Genomic DNA, 13,583 nt, shown 5'->3' on the forward strand with positions numbered 1-13,583 from the left:
GTAGGGCTCTTCCTGCTCTCCCATAGTCTCACCTGAGCCCACAGCGTAGTCCAGCAGTAGTGACAAGGACCCACTTTTTCAAGAGGTGTGCTAGAGCCCTGCTCAGGGATTGCTGGGGATGGGCAATGCCTGCCTGTAAACTCAGCCCACCAGGCTCCTCTAGGGCATGGAGTGAAAGGCTGGGCACCAACGGGGATGTGTGGACAAAACTCCCTCGGATAGAGTGGCAGGGCTGGCATGGGGGGAGGTGCTCTCCTGCTCACCCCCACCAACCCCACGCCCCCTGCTGCCACACTGCCTGTGGGTCTGCTCTCTGCTGCTGCTGCAGGCCCTAATAAGGGGGCTTTGAGAAAGCTGCCCTCGTGAAACTTCAACATTTGGTAGGTGTTTTTTTTGTTTGTTTTTTACCTTTAAGATATAGTCACTAATTTTAAGTGCATTTTTCCAGCTAGAGAGGCAAGGTGTGAATGTATTGTCACTGTAAAACCATAAAGTCAGACAATGTGAGTGCATTTAAATGCAGAAAAGTCCAGAATGGCTCCCGAGCTCTGAGGAGTGCAGCTGGATTAAAGAGGGTGCAGAGGAGACTTCTGCCCTGAGGCTGCTGACGCCAGGTTGTCCCACAGAGGCTATGGGTCCAAGTGCTGTAATGAGCCTGGAGCTGTGTTCTGGGACACCGGCCTCAGCAGATAGAGGGGTCTAGCACTCCTTGAGCAGGGCAGAGTGACATCCTCAGAGAAGCACAGGAGAGAGAGCCTCCGCAGGCTTCAGTGGAGGTTCCTCGGCCGGCCTCCACCTTGGCCTGCCATGGGGAGGTGGCCACAGAGGCCGGTGTGGGCTGGCCATGTCGGGGAGATGGCAGATCATGCTGAACGGCCAAAGGGAAGAGATGTGGTTTGTGCAGTCAATGAACTCAACACATCCTGGGCTGCCTCTGAAGGTGATTAAACAGGGAAAATAATTAATACTGTGAGTTAGCTCAGCTTTACAGAAACATCTTAGTAAGTATGAAGTATTAAGGCGAGGACGAACATGAGGTGGGAAGATGGGATGGAGCAAAGGAAGGAGCACAGGGCGTGGCAGAAGGGAGGGAGGGAGGAAGAGAGGGTACAGAAGGAAGGAGCATAGCTGTGGTAGGAGGGAAGAAGAGAGGGTGCAGAAGGAAGGAGTATGGGGTGGCAGGAGGGAGGGAGGAAGAGGGTGCAGAAGGAAGGAGCGGAGGGGGGCTGGCAGGAGGGAGGGAGGGAGGAAGAGAGAGTGCAGAAGGAAGGAGGGGGGTGGCAGGAGGGAGGGAGGGAGGAAGAGAGGGTGCAGAAGGAAGCATAGGGGTGGCAGGAGGGAGGGAGGGAAGAAGAGAGGGTGCAGAAGGAAGGAGCGTAGGGGTGGCGGGAGGGAGGAAGAGAGGGTACGGAAGGAAGCATAGGGGTGGCAGGAGGGAGGGAGGGAAGAAGAGAGGGTGCAGAAGGAAGCGCATGGGTGGCAGGAGGGAGGGAGGGAGGAAGAGAGGGTGCAGAAGGAAGGAGCGTAGGGGTGGCAGGAGGGAGGGAGAAAGAGGGTGCAGAAGGAAGGAGCGTATGGGTGGCAGGAGGGAGGGAGGGAGGAAGAGATGGTGCAGAAGGAAGGAGCGGGGGGGTGGCAGGAGGGAGGGAGGGAGGAAGAGGGTGCAGAAGGAAGCATAGGGGTGTCAGGAGGGAGGGAGGGAGGAAGAGAGGGTGCAGAAGGAAGTATAGGGTGGCGGGAGGGAGGGAGGAAGAGAGGGTGCAGAAGGAAGAAACAGGGGTGGCAGGAGGGAGGGAGGGAGTAAGAGAGGGTGCAGAAGGAAGGAGCGTATGGGTGGCAGGAGGGAGGGAGGGAGGGAGGAAGAGGGTGCAGAAGGGGTTGTAGGACAAAGAGGCAGATGAGCCAGCACCACTGAGAAAGGCACCCACCTGCCTGCGCACACAGCACTGTGGGCCAGAACCACAGTGAGGCAGGGAGAAACTATTTAAAAAATGTAAAAAGCTTGGACATACTGAAAGCAACAGAAATTCTAGGATTTCATGGGCAACAGACCACAAAGGCTGAAGAGCATATTATGACCTCAGGGACAAAACTTGATGCTGGAGCCAGAGCAGTCCCCAAGAAGGGTGAAGAGGTGGCCCCGCTCCCTCTGCGGAAAAGCTTCAGTGCTGGACACTGTTATGGGCTGAACCATGTCCCTGCAGAATCCGTGCCCCAGCACCCCAGAATGTGACTATGTTTGCAGACAGGGCCTCTGTGAGGCGGCCATTTACAGTGAGGTCACAGCCTGGCCACATCCTTATTAGAGGAGGAGACCAGGATCCCTACACTCATGGAGGAAAACACTGAAGACACAGGGAGAAGACGCCCAAGGAAAGAGGCCGCAGGGCCCTGCCCTGGCCTGATGTCAGACTTCCAGCCTTGAGAACAGAGAGAGAACAGGCTGGGCACGATGGCTTATGACTATAATCCCAGCACTTTGGGAGGCCGAAGTGGGCAGATCATGAGGTCGGGAGATAGGGACTGTCCTGGCCAACATGGTGAAATCCTGTCTCTACTAAAAATACCAATAAATTAGTGGGGTATGGTGGGTGCCTCTAGTCCCACTACTTGGGAGGCTGAGTCAGAGGAATCGCTTGAACCCAGGAGGTGGAGGCTGCATTGAGCTGAGGTTGTGCTGCTGCACTCCAGCCTGGGCGACAGAGTAAGACTCCATCTCAAAAAAACAACTGAGAGAGAAGACTTCTGATGGGAAGCCCGGCCTCTGGAGCTTTGTCCCGGCAGCCTGAGCTAATGGGTGCTGGCCCTCATACTAGAGCAAACTAGCCGAGAGACCCAGGCAAGCCTGTGCCCTCAGAATTCCACCTGTTCACTGGGTGTGCTATGCCAGTTACAGAAGTCAGTGTGGGCAGTTGAGAGTGTCCTGTGTGTGGATCGTGTCACAGTGACAAGGTGTTGTGAGGGAGAGGTCTGAGTGCTGGGTGAAATGAAAATGTTTGGTGACGCTAGATCACGCTCCTTCTCTGCATTGGGGCCATCCCTGAGACATCAGTGGCTCTCACTTGGGAGCATGGCAAAACCACCCACCGGGAACTTTCTCCAGTCTGGGCTTCTCAAGCAAAGTCTGCCTTTTGTGGAATTTACCCCTTGACAGGGCAGATTTGCTTCTGAAACACGGCCAGGTGTCTCAGCGTTCAGACTGAGATTTTCAGCATCTTACCTGACACTGACTCACTCTACACAATGCGTCACAGAGGAACGAAGGCTTGTGTTTCCATGAAGCCTTGCAGTGTTGTCTGTAATGCCTGGAGTTGACCAGACACTCCCGTGCTTTGTGTGTTTTCAGAATTCAATGATCAGGGCTGACGTTTTGCAAACATGTTCAGCTATTTTCAAAAACAAAGTTGATAAACTTAAAGAAAGTTAAGTAGTTTTCCCAAAACATATTCTGTGTTTCTGTTTGTTTGTTTTGTAGAATAAAATGTGTTCAGAAGAGAAGCCAAGAGAATTCTTCCACTCTCTCAAAATGCCCGGGTCTACTCTAGAATTTCGGGAGCTGTCTTGTGCACGGATGCAGTTTTTGTGTTTAATTGTAGCTCTGTTGCTGGGATCCTCGCTGTGGCTCTTTCTGAGTAGCCTCTTCCTACATGTATGGCCAGGGAAGGGATAATGTCATGATCCTATTAGTATTATGGCTATGATTTGCTAGATTTTAATAGAATTACTATTATGATTAACACATGCTAGGTTCTTACTGCTAACCTTTAAGCCTTTTAGAACCAAAAGTGTAACACTTGCAGGGGCTTCTGTTAGTGACAAAGCACACTGAACCATGGTTCAGTGGATGCATTATCCATGCCAAGTGGCGTCTGTCAGGACTTGTAAGCTGGGCTGAGAACCTGTGGAGGTGCAGGTGCATTGGAGGAGGCACACAGCGAGGGATGCTCCCCTCTTCTCATGACTGCCTTTGCATCTGTGCAGACCCTCCTTGTCCACACGTCCCACACCTCACCGACTACAGAAGAAACACCTCTTCTTCCCTTTCCCTTCCTTGGACAACAGTTGGCCTTATTTTCCAACACGACTTCTCAAGCTCTCCTTGGTCTTAAGTGAGGGCCTTCAGGAGCCTGTGGGAAGGTGGCATCTCTGGGATATCTCCAGAGAAGAAAAGTTGGAAGATGATACAAGTAGAGGAAACATCCAGGGATTTAGATGGTGGCCCAGCACACAGCATTGAAAGACCAACCGTCTAATATACAGATGAACAAACAGAGGCTCCAGATATCCATTAAACATTTGAGAAAATCTTAAGCAGGTCTTAAATAAAATTGCGCGGAGTGGAGGATGTCTCAAAGAAGCATGCGTTCATATAATTCAGGCTAAAACTAACCTTCTGATTTATAGAAATAAAAGGTAGTGAGCATTGTGGAAATGTGAGGCCGTGTTCTCGTGAGCGATGAGTCCATATCTCATGGGGCTGACCGGATTTCTGATGCCGTCACTCATTTCTCTTTGTATTTCAGATTGGGCTTCCCAATGATGGTTGTGTCCTGCACCGTTGGGATGTGTTATCTCCTTGTGGCTCATGTGGTGCTGGGATGGAATGAATAGATATCCACCTGTCGCTCGAAGACTAAGGTGAAATTCATCCATCACAACCCATCAGTCATAAAACTACCCTGACACCACTCTTTGGAGAAGAAAATGTGCTTACACTGGAGATGCTACGGAGACACGGTGGAATAGACCGTGACACAAACACTCTTATTCTGGCAGATGCTGCAGTCTCATGGCCTCCTCTGTGTGTCCTTTCTCCCCAAGGACAAAATGTGGAACACACAAGGTAATTTACTCAAGATTCCCCTCCAGAAAAATACACATGCTTCAAAACCCTTATTACGATACACAGGAAAAGACACACATCCAGCCCGAATTGCTTGTTCTGTTTAAATATCATTTCTCCTGAGGATAAGCACAGTTTGGCTTTTCTTGTAATCACTTTTCATGTTAAAATAATCAGGATTCGAATTGTATGCTCTCTGCAGATAGACTTCCTGGGAAAAGGTTTACTGCTCATAAGGAAAACACTTTATGTAATAAACTGTTCCTTGAAGAAAGGCTTTGGAGTAGTTTACATTATGTATTGTAATGCACTTTATCCATTTATAGTTTTCTCTGCTGTTTTAAAGTTATTAATTAGAAGTCCAGAAATTTGACTTGCAGAAGATCATAGGTGTCTTTTAAAGGATATTTTACATATTTCACAACCTAGTGTAATGATTCTCTGTTTTGCAAGTGGTGCAAGCTGTTTCCATCAATGACATGGACGTGAGTGCTGTCGACACACTCTCCCTGCAGGACACTGTGGCCCAGTCAGTGTTTATTAAATGCAGTTCTTTCATGAAGCATTCCTTGTGAGGCAAGGGTAATGAGAACAGAGATCAAGGGGGGGCCCTGTGCATCCTCTGAGGTCTCCCCTGCTCTGCCTCATCAGTACTGTGGTCATGCCCCAGGGGAGGAAGCTCTTCAGTTCCTGATGTTCTGTGTGTGACACCCTGCAATGAAAATGTTGGGGGACACTGCTCCAAAGTGATTGTGTGTCAAGCGTCTGATTTCAAAAGGTCCAAGATGCTCAGGGCACTAAGAACTGTGGTGCAGGAGACCTTTCTGGTCCCGTTTCTGTCTCGGGCACCCTGAGGATGGGTGTCCGTGTTGACTGTGGAGAGTCTGTGTTGTACCATGGCAACCTGGTTCCTGGGAGTGTTTATGATAATATGCCCTTTCAGTTCTTTGACAGCAAAGCTGGTGGGCAAACCGATCTTTATTTTAAAATGTGGTGTTGGACAACATCACACAGAAGCCTCCAGACACTTGCAGCTGACTGGATGCCCTGGAGGAGCCCCTGCCACGGTCTGTTTATGGAAGCTTCCTTCCTCCCACTGCTCCCGGCCTGCCTGCACTTTGCTTGGTCTCAGTGGACCTGCTCGTCCCTGAGCCAGTCACTGGAAGGTGTCATTTCCTCTTCTCTCCCATGCCTGGATGCCTAGAGGCAGCACTGGTCTCCCTCATGTCTGGCTGCTTCCAGCTCCGCTCATGTCTGCTCTTCCATCCTTCCACGTGTCATTCTGACGCTCAGGTCTGTCTCTCACCCACTGGCTTTGCTTGTTGGTGGCTCTCTCTACTCCTCAGTCCTCCCTTCTCATTCTTGAAAACTGTTAGCTGCAGGCTCATTTCTCTGGCTTGCACCACAGCCTCCCTGAGGTTCCTACTCATGCCCCACCACCTTCCTCCCCTCTTCTCCGTGTGACACCCACCCTGGGTCCCCAGGACCTGCCTGGGGTCCTTCCTCTCTGGGGTCCATCTCTGACCCTCCAGGACTTCCTGTTATTTGCCCCAGGCTACCCTGTAAAACAAACCTTGCCCCTGCTGGAACCGCTGGTTCACTGGCCCGCGACCTTTGACTGACGTCCCCTGCCAGCTCCCTCCTCCCTTAGTTGTTTGTTTATGCTCTGAAATTTAATGCTCAGCCAACAAACTGGCTCCATGCTACCTTTACTGTCCCTGAGTGACGTGAATCATCCCACGGGGATGGCTGGTTTTATTTTTAGAAGAACATCTCAAGCATCATACATCCCCTTGGCACCGCCTGGCTCTTTGATTTCATTCTCTAGCGCAGCAGCCAGAAACCTGGCAGGAACAGGTGGCTGCTCACGTCGGGTAAGTGCATGTGACTGCAGCCAGGGGTGGTACAATTCTTCAGAGCCAGTGCAAGGAGGCAGCTGTGGGCCTCTGAGGGGGAGGGGAGGGACAGTGACCAGGACCTGGAGATGTGGGGAGCTGTGTCCAGAGGGATTGGATGGCAACCGGGGTCTTCTGCTGGAGCTGTGCCAGCGTGAGATACTCGGTGGCCAGGAGGATGGGGGCCAGGGGCGGGCATGGGAATCGTCCTGAGTTTATGCCTTTCTTCCTGTGGCTTCCCTCTGGGCATGGACTGAACTAGTTGGAAGCCAGAGGGCAGGAGTAGCAGATGGAAGACACTCAGCTTTAGGTGCCATTTTGCTGCTCCACAGATGACAAGTCCACATCTGGATAAAAAAGCCACTAAAAGTACCATGAGTTTTTCTACCCACGAGGCCATGCAAGCTTTCCCACACTCCCTCCTGACGCTGTCTCCAGAATGATCAGGTGCTTATTAAACCGTGTGCTATTATGATATAAAAAGACAGCCCTGAAGGAATCAGCTGTGCCTTTGCTAGAAATGTTGGACTGCCACAGGCAGTCGTCTTTGCTAGAGTCTGCCGACGTCACGTGCATAAAGTCCTAAGGCCACAGGGACCATGAGGACACACTTTTACAGTCCGAATTCACTGTGAAAATCCAGATGAAGGATCTGCTTGCCCTTCGCTGCAGACAAGGATCTGGACCTCCCTGAGCTCACGTGAGGAGCTGTTCCTTACCTTTGACACAGCCCCACTCAGCGTGGCAGCGGCAGAGTCCACAGGAACCTGAGCCGCTTCCTCCAGCAACACGTGTGCCTTCCAGATCTGCTGGGGCCAGTCTTGTAAATGCAGCATACTCCATCACCATGCACATCTGACTTGATGGCCCAGTGGATCAGATAGCACTTGGCTTGTGAGGCACAGCTCAAGTTCCGTAGTCACTCTGTTTCCCCCAATCCGATCTTCAACCTGTGCCAAGGCCCAGTGGCAGCCTGGAGCTGCTTTTCTACAGAAGACTAGTGCTCCAGTCAGAACAGGAAGGCAGAGACTTCATTCAGATCCTGAGGTTTGCACTCCGCTCTCCCCGCAAGGCTTGCCAGCGTCTCCCTGCGGTGTCTGTGTCTGCACTTGGGATGCCTGCAGCCGTGCTGTGCTATTTCACAAGGCCCAAGTGGCAGGGCAGCCAGCATGGCAGTCTGGACCTGTGAGCTGCATTTGAAGGAGACTTTCTGCTACTCTATCCAGGATGTATTAGTATCTTGTAAGAGCCCTGGAGACACTGATGGGTTTTGAGGGATGAATCTTGAGATAAATACAAATCAGTTTGTGAGCCAGCTAATCAAGGTGCAGTCACTAGATGGCTTTAAGTGGAGAAAAGAGGGATGGGCTTGTGGGTCAGAGGGAGGTAGAATGATTCTTCCCACTTGACTCTTGGTCAAGATTATCTTTGCTAATGCCTATGCTTGCAAATAAATTTTAGGATAAGCTTGTTTATGCCCATTTTACAACAAACTTGATCTGATGTGATAGAAATCACATTAAACCGACATGTTAACTTGGGAAGAACTGACCATTTTCCTATGTTGAATTTTCCATCCTTTGGACAGGATATGTCGCTTCGTTTATTTAGGTGTCTTTTGTTCTCTTTTATCAACATCTCACAGTGTTCAGCATATATAACTTGGACAGTTTTGTTAGATTTATAATTCAATAGTTAATATATTTTGAAATGAAAGGTACTGTGTTTTAAGTTTCAGTTTCCACGTGTGCATAGTTAACATGTAGAAATGTGATTGATTTGTGTGTGTAGATCCTGTGTACCATGACCTCACTGAGTTCGCTTGTTTGTTGTAGAACTTAAAAAAACTCCTTGGTATTTTTAATGTAGATCATTATGTCGTCTATTAATGCAGCCACCTTCACTTCTCCCTCCCCGATCTTTATGCCTTTCATACATATTTTTGCCTTATTCTGGTGGCTAGAACACATGAGAAGGAACTCGTTTACTAAACTAGATTTACTTGCAACAACTTCTTTTCATTTTTCTTCATTTTAGAAGAGTTTCATTTCACCTTCATTCTTGAAGTCTTGCTATATATAGCACTCTTAGTTAACAGTTTTTTCCTTTCAGACCTTGAAAAGTGCTCTGTCACTCCTTGTGCCTGTGTGGTTTCTGATGAGGAATGTACTGTCATTCAAATTGATTTTCCCCTGTAGATAAGTTGTCATTTCTCTCTTGCTGCTTTCAGGAATTTCTTTTTATTTAACTTCAGGGATTTGATTATGTTGTGGCTTAGTTTGAATTTCTTTGAATTTATTGTTTTTGAGGTTTTTTCACCTTTGTGAACTTTAGATTTCTTTTACCAAAATTGGGAAGTTTTCAGTTAATAATTATTCATATATTCCTTCAGCCCCATTCTCTTTCTCTTCTTCTAGAACTCCAGTGATATAAATGTTGGATTACAGTCTTTAAGGCTCTGTTCATTTTTTTTTTCAGCATTTTCTCTGTATGTTCATATTGGGTGAATTTTATTGATCTGACCTCAAGCTCACTAATTCTGTACTCTGTCATCTCCATGCTACGGTTGAACCCATTCAGCAAGTATTTTATATTTATTTTATTATTTTATTTTTTGGTTTTCATTTGGTTTATTTATTGCTTATTCATTGCCTATTGAATCATGTTGCTGACACAGGCTTTAGAATCCTTGTCATATAATTTGGACAACTGACTTCTCCTGGTGTTGGCATCAGTTTATAGTGTGTGTTTTTATCCAAGTTCTAATTTTCTGGTTCATTGCATAATGATCTATAATAATATACTGGAAAAATTGGCTAAGGAGATTATGGATTATATATGAAAGCTGTATTTTGGCTAGCAGTTACCCTTTTTAGGTTTGGTACAAAGGTCTTGGTGTACTTTGAGCTGCAGCTCCAGTGACTGTCTCGTGTTGGGAGCTGATACCATGTGGTTTTGATCTGCTTGCTTTCTCCTTGGTGTTGACACTTGCACTGCTCCCTGCTGATGCTGCTTGAAGGTGTGGAGAAAATACTCCAGGTCAGGCCACCTGGTGTCTCTAGGAGGAGGGGATCTTCTGACTTGCTCGTTTGTTTTGAGGTTCTCCCCCAACTGTGAAGCTGACTGTGAGCATTTCCAAGCCCAGGTGGTTTGCAAGCAGGATATTCCCCATAGGTGCCTCCTGGCCTCGGTGTCTCTGAGCTAGGGAGGGCTTCATCAGACTTGGTGGGGAAGAGGAACACTTGTTGAGAGTGGGGATTCAGGTTGATCTCCCCAGTTAATTCTTCTGGGCTCACCTGGTATTGTATGTGGGGCTCATGTTCAACTTGAAGGAAGAGAGAGCCTGTCTGGGCTGTCTTCTGGATCGGGACTCCTTTCCTGTAACAAAAGGAGTACATTTTGGGGTAAAACACTTCAGGTTCTTCTAGGGCCTGCTATCTGTCATGTGGTACTATAGTCAGGTTGGAATTTGGTCTGTTACTGCTGCAAAGAGTCTGCTCTGTTAGACTTTCTGGTCAGTTGTGCCTGAATCCCAAAGGGAGGAAGGTGTCATGAGATATGTCTGACTCAGTTTCCCTCTTGGCCTGAACTAGTTTTCCAGGTTTCCTTGGAATGCCCTTGACCAAGAGAGGGGTCCATCAATCAGTTGTGCTGGCCAGACCCCTGGCTTTTTCTCCCTCTCATGCCCACTGTTCCCCATCTAGCCTGGCCTCTTGTTTCTCCATCCCTGCCTGCCCTCATTGTCAGTGTCAAATTCCCACCATCTTGCTTTTGCTTGCTTTAAATTTATCAGCTCTTTTTCCACCTGATTTTAATGAATTTATCAACATTTAAAAGACCACCACCTCCCTCCCTGGCCCCAGTGGCCTCAGAGACCTAGGCTGAGGGTGCGGAGGGGCTGACACCCCAGATATTAGTCATTGTTGTTACTTGTCTTTGCTGCTGTTGCCTGCCCGTCTTTGGGCTGAGGATGCTAAAGGTGCAGGTGTTGCTCCAAGAGAGGCTGAGCCAGCCACGGGCACTGCCTGGACTCACCTTCAGTCTTTCTCTTACTACCTTATGGACCCTGCAGTGTAGGAAAGCCATGAGAGGTTTCCTGGGGGGATATGGGTTACAGGGAAGCATTTGTGGCCAGAGAGCAGCTGGTAAACAATCCAAAGCAGAGACACGGTGGCCAGGTGTGAAGGTCAAAGGCAGGTGCTTAGGACCTGGCTGCAGGAGGGAAGCCGGCTGGCTCAGGGAAGGGGTTCTCATTAAGGAGGCTGCCGAGAACTAAGGGCCGCCAGCTTCCCTGGCTGCACAAGCTGATGGATGCATAGCGGTGGGTGATCCTGACATAATCCGTTCCTGAAGAGAAGGATATTTGATTGAAACCCACTTGACATAGGATGGTTGGCTCCTGGTCTAAGGACAGCAGGCGTCCTGTTGCTGAATTCATGGATTCACGGCCTCCCGGGGCCCCACCGTGTTTCCAGGCCTGACACATGGTCAGATCATGTATGACACGGACAGAGGTGTGTTAGGGTGTCCCTGATGTGTTGCTTTCGCTCTGGAATAAGTTTCTTGGGCAGATAGAGGAGAGCAGAAGCAAAATTCCACTAGTAGGCTCCCGGGAGGCTCTCTGCCTGGTGTTCACTAAACCGGACACGGGACCCTTGATACCTATGCTGTTTCATTGCACTGATGCCCTCCCAGGTGCCTGAAAGTGACTGCAGTGAAGCCTGTCCTCACCCTTTTCTCAGGAGTGTGGCGGAATGTCACTGTCCTCTTGCCCTCTCTGCAGCCATGGGCCAGGCAGCCCTTGCAGACTTGTGGTTGTGCTCACCAGGACACACCATCCAGATTTCGTCTTGCTGGTAAGTGGTGGCTGCACTAGGTGGCTGGGCAGCCAGGTTCCCTGCAGACAGCATTTGATAAAGTGCCGCTGTGAGCCAGGGTGTCAGGGTGCTCCCTTCCTGAGCATGTGGGTGCCAAGAGGCAAGATGTGCTGTGCAGAGATGAACCAGGACTGCAGAGTGTCCATTCAGATGGCATTTTAGCCACAGATGAATTAAAAGCAAACTTCCTAATTAAGTGCCTAATTGAATACAGGGCCTCCTGAGGTGCGTACAGAAGACGACTTTTGGCCTCCAGGGGCTTTCATTAAGCATTCCATATTTCATCCTTTTCTCCCGCTTCCTTCACTCCCTGAGGCACAGCCACATGTGCTGCTTCCAGACTCCTCAGAGGGCCTTATGGATGGTGAGCCCTTCAACAAACTGTGTGCAGACTGATGCATCATTTCAGATTCTGTTATACATAGAAAGAGTTTTAGATGCCTGAGGGATTCTTTTAGTGGCAAAGCCAGTTTACAGCTCGTGAGGTTCAGGCTGTTCCCCCCTTTTGCTCTTGGGCACACCCTGTCCTGGTGGTTTGCCTGGCTTGCTTCTGCAGACAGTGCAGAAAGCATTTAGGGAATGTGGCCCGGTGCTGCATCCTTCATTGCTTACGAATCTTAGCCTCAGCTCTGCTCTTGCACTTCTTCTGCCTCTCAGTCTTCTGCCTGGGATGGGGCTCTTGGGGCGGGAAGTGATTGGCTCTCATCCCCTTCCCACGTGGCCCTTCCCACGTGGCCCTTCCCTTGACCTACGCACAGTTGGTCTGGGCTGTTCTGACCTTTGACAAAATGTTGAAGACTGACCTTCCCCAAGTGCGTTGTCTGGTTCAAGGCGCTGTGCTTTGCAGTGCATCAACCTCATGCTTTAGAGGAGTGGAGAATGATGTTTAACTTGCAGTCTGCAGCCACAGAGGCCCCGTTAGCGTTGTCAGCACCCTTCCACCATCAAGGGTCAGCCAGAAGGCAGGGCATGTGTTCCGTCCTCCCGCCTTGCCCTGGACCTGGCACAGTGCTCTTTGCTGTTTTCCTAGATGACATGGAGCATGTGTTAGTGGAATCAACATATCATCTGCCTCCAAGCAAAGGCATAGCTTCCACCGTTCACATGAGTCTGCAACGTGCATTTCCCAAAACCGTCATTTTTGGCAAAAGGAAATGTCAAGAGAAGGATGTTTAAATCCTTATCTTAATGTCCAGTTTTGGGAGAAGCAGCTTGGTTAAGTTGCTGCTGTTGTAGTGCTGAATTGTTTTGCAGGTTAATGTTAATCACGTGACAATAATGAGCAGTGGGCTCTCAAAAACCATTTGTATGACACATTTGAATAAAAGTGATTTGAAACAATTCTTAGTTGAGACATGGGGCCCATCACCACAGAAGTCTGTCCTCCTGACTCAACGACGGATGAATGAATGCACTCGCACAGCATTACAGTGATTCAGGCGGGTCAGGGATGGCCATTGGCTGCTTTCAGAGGGGGAAATGCAATTAATGACACAGACCCTCTGTCTCTACACTTTTATTCATAAATGTTCTAAGCTAACACACTTGTAGATAATTCACATGGTTAAGAGAATGGCTTTATGACTGATAAAAGCTTAAGGTTCCAGGACCCAGAGTAAATGCTATTAACAGGTAATTCCCCTTTGACCACCAAGCACAAGCTTAACATGAGTGAACAGAGTGGAGACAAATGGCTGTGGGGTAAGGCCTTTGATCGTCTCTCTCTCCCTAACTTAACGCACTGGCCGGCCACCTTTGGCCTTCCCCAGTACAACCTTTTGGCCTTCCAAAAGCCTTAGGCCTAATCTATAACTTCCCCTAATATATCTTTAATTTTTTTTGTAATATTTTGCCAATCACCTGAGTGAATCTCCACACATAGTGGCATTGTCACACTTTCCCTGAGTTCTGCGCTCCTGGAAACGTCAGGGTTGAGAAGTCTGCTGTCCTCTCCCTTATCTTTTTCTT

At 49.0% G+C, this 13,583-nt stretch overlaps 1 protein-coding gene across 22 annotated transcripts in view; it reads left to right on the forward strand.

The window, feature by feature from the left end:
- OCA2 (OCA2 melanosomal transmembrane protein) overlaps positions 1–13,583 on the forward strand; it is a 431,394-nt gene that overhangs the window by 255,885 nt on the left and 161,926 nt on the right. For 16 of the 22 annotated variants that reach the window (XR_013536486.1, XR_013536489.1, XM_054258175.2 and 13 more), the window contains one exon: positions 4,524–5,117. The exons of 2 other annotated variants lie outside the window; for them this stretch is intronic. Coding sequence is in view for 15 of the 20 variants with exons in the window: in XM_054258175.2 (XP_054114150.2) it covers positions 4,524–4,611 (88 nt within the window). In the remaining 5 variants the exon portion in view is untranslated. Of the gene's footprint in view, positions 1–3,475; positions 5,118–13,583 lie in introns of those variants that run through there. 4 more of the 22 variants (XR_013536490.1, XM_035306440.3, XR_013536485.1 and 1 more) reach the window with 3 other exon arrangements.

Source organism: Callithrix jacchus, chromosome 6 (assembly GCF_049354715.1).
Source record: "Callithrix jacchus isolate 240 chromosome 6, calJac240_pri, whole genome shotgun sequence".
In the NCBI taxonomy this organism is placed as follows: domain Eukaryota; kingdom Metazoa; phylum Chordata; class Mammalia; order Primates; family Cebidae; genus Callithrix; species Callithrix jacchus.